Here is a 5,253-nt window from a genome sequence, read left to right as displayed (position 1 = left end):
TCTCTCTCTCTCTCTCTCTCTCTCTCTCTCTCTCTCACGCACACACACACACACACACACACACACACACAAGCTGTGAGATGGCTCCCAAAATATTTATAATTTTAGCAATTTCTCAAAAGCTCAGTGTTCAGTGCTAAGCACAATGTTTTCACTTTTATAGCAAATTTCTCTGTATTTTTATTCTTAAACCAGAGGGGTTCCATTTATGGACCTCTTAAAGTAGAGCAGTGCCCTTTAGGAAGACATGCGTTCCACACTTTCATGGGCAAAATTTAATTTAGTAACATGGCATCCTAAGGTTAGGGGGGAAATAATAGTATGCTAAAAACATATCAGGTGATTTGTACAAATATTAGAAGCCCAGCTTTAGATCATGTCAGTAAGTTCAAGTGATGCAATCAATAACTAAGGAAATCCTGTTCCATTCATGCCTTGGCCATTAATGCAATAGTTGGTCTTGGGCAAAGCTCTCACTGAATTCCCTTCCTCTCCCTTTTCTTGCTATGTGCAATATAGAAATAAATGTTTTGTAAAATAATTTCCCCTGATTACTTTCCATAGGACTGTCACTGTCACAGACCCATGTGTTTCTTTTACCATTCTCTATATACATTGCAATATATTAATACAATGCATACTATCAAAAATTCTACAGCTTTGGAGGTTTCCATGGCTTTGTTACTAGTGAAAACCCTATAGTTTGACACAGATTTTATGCATGTTCATGAGACAGGTACCACAGCAGGATGTCTGGCAGCCTTTTTGGAAAATGGTTTCTACAAAGACTTATACCAGCTTGCAGAAACCAAGACCTAGCAGATGAGTGAGGGCTTCTCTACATGAAGCATTTAACCCAGCACTTTACCAAGGCTGCTTCTTCCTCGTGCTTTGAGACAGGATTAAAGCACCCTTCATGCAAAGTCTTTTGCTCTGACAGTTTTCCTCTGCCTTTCTATATTCCTATAGGTTCCATTAGACAACACAAGATAACTCTGTGGTATAAAGCGGAGTTGCAAAATCACAAGAGGCTTCTGTAGTAAATAATGGTAGCATCCACAAAAATAGCTGGCTTCCTTTGCTCTAAAGAAAACTGCAAAATGGCTTTGGAGGATAAATAGGATGTTAAAAGGACCCACAAATTTCCATGAGTGTCGGATGACATGTATGCAATAAATCCCTCATTTGCAGAAGCCCAGAACAAGGGCAAAATTTAACAAATAATCTATTTGAGTGCTACTACCTCTTCCTTTTGATTAAATGTGGAATTACAGGGCCTCCTTGTTCCATGCAAGACTCAAGTCTCCTGTTCAGATTCTAACCAGGTTTGGTTCTGCTAAGCTTCTGAGATGAGGTATGATCAGCCCCTTCAGGCTATCTGAAACATGTGGGCTGAACATCTGAGAGAGAGGAATTACTTTTTCTCTCTGTGGTTCTCCAAAATGGCCCACTTGCTGTTTGTCATCTAAGAAGCCTTTACTTAAATGGGAACTTTGGGGTCAAATATCAGTGACTGTAGTCCCAATCAGGACTAAGTTCACCCTTCTCCTGCTCCATGGCTGATATTTATAAAGATAAAAGGAGGACCAACAAACAGATGAGGATGCATTTAATGTCATATCTAACTTTTCCTAAGAAAGAACAATCTGCAACAGGAAATAGGTGAGGGGGCTGAATTTCTAGCTGGAATTAGCTGGACCTGGGAATGCAGCCCAGGTGTGGGTGTGGGAGAGAGGAATGTCCTCTTCTGTAGCATTCTGAGGGAATTTCTCCCTATCTCCATTTCTGCCTTGCTTGCCTATTTGTAAAAAAGCAATTACACCTACATCTCCATTAATGCTCTAATTTCAGCTAAATTCAACAAAGCTTCCCCTGAAATGTGTCACCACTCAAGGAGGTGTAGAGTGTTAATGATATAAACAATTGGTCAACCCACAGTTCTTGGGCTGATTTCATATGGCCTGCCTTGTCCTAATTTAGAAAGCCCTCTGCAGTTCAGATGTCTGGCAAGTGCAAGGTGTCCCTTTCTCAGCAGCCTGCTGGCAAGAAGGAAGGGGGAAAGGAAGGAGGCAGACTGGGAGAAGGGGGATGGTGAAAGAGAAGGGAGAGAGAGAAAAGAAGGTGGGCAGGAAAGAAGGAAACAAGGGGAGCAGTAATGGTTCCATCCACTGCTGGCTTGAGCCCCCGTTGCCACCAGCATCTGGCTCCTGGCAGTTTCCTCCACAGAAATGCCACCCTCAACAGAAATCTGTTTTCCCTCTTTCTATCTCAGGGACATTATGCACTTTACTGGGCAATGTATGCAAGATGCTGTGCACATGATAAACTATAAATATCATTACTGCTATCATATACCTGTCACCTCAAAACCTAAGTAGATTAATAATAGTTATTTTTATTACATTGATGTAAATATAAATAAGATAGTAACTATTCCATTTCAATGGATAAGGTTTATCTTCGTTTGGATCCAAGTGCCTCTGTTTTTAACTGTAGACCCTGGGATTGAAATAATGACTCTTCTCCATAAATACAACCCCTGCTTTTGATCTGGACAGATCAAGGGAAAAGCTGTAAATTTCTCAACCTGACTGAAAACAGAAGCAGTCTGGAGGATATTGTGTTTTGGAAAAAGAAGCTACTGAACAACATCCCTGCGATAAACAGTAGAACTGCATAATATAATTGTTAATCTTCGTATAATAGAAGTAACTGGGAATGGGAGAGCCCCAACCCAGCCAGTGTTCTGCAGCTAGCTCAGGATAATGGAATGAATATGCAGACTTTGCTTTCAGATTATTTAATGTAATTTGCAGGCAGGGACTAGAATGTCCTGCTAAATTTGGAGTTAACCTCTATGAGAGGAGTGGAAAGGAAAGATCACTTTTTGACTAGAGACGAACAGTTGTTACGTACACCAATCCCACTGCTACCCCTGGCAAATAGGTCTGACATGTTTCTTTAATGAATCACAAAGTTTATCTGTTAACTATGAGGAGCTCTTTAAAAAAATAATAATAAAACTTAACAACAATGTGAATAAGGCGAAACAGTAGTCATTTCTCAAAACTTGGTTTATGGAACCTACCCATGCCTGTACCTCATCAAACATCCTCCAAGACTTCCTTCTTCACCAGAGCCTTCATTAATTCCCTGTCCACCAGTTACTCTGTTGGTTCCACTAGTACCATTTGGCTTTCCTGGAATCCTTTGCTTTTTTCCTACCTCTTCACTAACATCCCATATGATATTGACTATAAGCAGGGGTAGGAGACCATTTTCTTGTCATGGAGGAAACCTATCATGATCTGCACTCCAACAGTGGCCAAGGCTCAGTGTGGCAGGAGCCCAGAGCTGTGTCTAGGATAACCTTGTGGTGCGGGTCAAGGGCCCACATTCTGTAAGCGGCAAGCTCACTAAATTAACTCCTTGAAGCTTCTCCTCCTCCACACTACTGCAGCCTACTTATTCACCTGAATCTCACTCTGTCCCAAACAATGCTGGTGCTGGTGAGAATGTGGCAGAGGAACATGTGCCACTGCCTGTAGCCTACTGGCCGAATGCCACTCAAGCAAGCAATGATGGAGAGCAGACGGCAAGCAATAATATCTGGTAGGCGCATGAGGAGGAGGACCATTGAGGACCATTAAATAAATAATGACCACTGATTTATTTGACAGGTACCCCTTTCTACCAAGAATGGTGCTCAAGGCGGCTTACAAGTTCTAATAAAATTTGATGAAGATAATAATAAAACAAATCTATGAAGCACAATTAAAAACACTACAATAACATGGTAAAGTCATTTTTTCTGAGTGTGAGGGAGAGATCAGTGGACTCTGGGTGCGCAAGTTTTGTGGAAGTAGGAAATGTTGTAAACAACCCATATGATGGGGAATATGCCCCCATCAATAGCCCAGTGAGGAGCGAGTATGCACAATAGCCAAAGTATATTTATGTCTGTTATGGAAATAAAAAATAAATGAATAGTAAGTAAGAAAAATGATTCATGCCAAAGATAGGATTGCTACAGCCTAAAATCAGGTTAGGAGGCTGCCAGTGTTTCAGAGCTGGGAATCCAATGGATTTTAAAGATGTACTCATGCAAATAAAACAGAGTTCACAGTCATCAGTCCAGTCAGAAGTAATTTTGTGGACAGTAAGGAACAAAACAAACTTTCAGAATTGGCATGTTAATTATCAATAACATGATAAGAATCTGAATATCTTTCAAAGTCCCCAGATGAATGATAAACTGATATATTCATTAAAGAGGGTAGCATAGGGGAATCTTTTCATTTCAGTGGGTTGGATCCAGAGTTAAGGTACAATCCTATAGAAGCAGAAACAGAAAAAAGCTATGCTGGTTGGGGCATGCTGGGAGTTTTTGGGCATTTTTCTGTTTAAACGTGGGTAAAATTGAGCTTTTAGTCATACTTAGAGCAGAACCACTGTAATCACATTGCACTTCCTTTGATATCAGGAATCTGACTAAATGTAGACCCAGTTCAATGTGCTTTATAAATATGGATAAACAACTATGTCATTTCTGGCTCTTCCTCTCTTTCCTGCTCCCCCCTCCCCCCCAATTCCTACCCATCACCTTCCGTTCATTCTCTTCTCCTTTCTAGCTCCCTCCCTCTTCTCATAACTGCAATGCATTCTGTCTAGTGGTTCTAAGTCAAGTTTATTTCCACGTAGAGCAGAAAGCCCCAGCAAACAACAATTCAACAAAAGTGAATTAACAGCACTCATTTTCAATCAGCGTTAAAACGCAAGCACAGCAAACACAACATAAAAAATACATATTCCCCCATGTTAAAAGTGTTTGAGAAACAGTAAGACACAACAAATACAAAACCCAGATATCATAAAATTGCAGTTTCACATGGCCATAGGAACATGGAATATGCTCTGATTAAATTACAGTGATAATTTAATGTGTGTGCTCACATATACTCTTCTTTATTGCTGCTTCACATGGACCAGAACGGAAAAAAGGTGTTTTGAGACTGAGCCTTAGTAAACTCAAGCTCAGATTAGGCCATTTTTATACCTGTGCTTCTCCCCTTCGATTCACCCTCTCCATTCTTCTCTTTTCCCCCTCTCTTTCATTTTCTGGATCATCTCAACATGTAGGCACAAAAACACAACAGAATACCCTCTTAGAAATGTCTCCATCCTTATTTTCACCCCCCCCCTTCTGCCCTTCCCTTCCTGGTGCCTCAACAGTTAATTATATTTAGCAGCATG

At 40.6% G+C, this 5,253-nt stretch overlaps 1 protein-coding gene across 1 annotated transcript in view; it reads right to left on the bottom strand.

Moving 5' to 3' along the window:
• Nucleotides 1–3,637, bottom strand: part of GPR179 (G protein-coupled receptor 179) — a 43,202-nt gene extending 39,565 nt beyond the window's left edge. The window contains exon 1 of the mRNA XM_044444505.1: nt 3,474–3,637. Coding sequence (XP_044300440.1) covers nt 3,474–3,637 — 164 coding nt within the window. The remainder of the gene's footprint in view (nt 1–3,473) is intronic.
• Between the last annotated feature and the right edge of the window lie 1,616 nt (nt 3,638–5,253).

Source organism: Varanus komodoensis, unplaced genomic scaffold (genome assembly GCF_004798865.1).
Source record: "Varanus komodoensis strain SLA01 unplaced genomic scaffold, ASM479886v1 scaffold45, whole genome shotgun sequence".
Lineage (NCBI taxonomy): Eukaryota > Metazoa > Chordata > Lepidosauria > Squamata > Varanidae > Varanus > Varanus komodoensis.
Note: the sequence above shows the minus strand (reverse complement) of the source record. Positions and strands in the feature narration are given on the sequence as shown.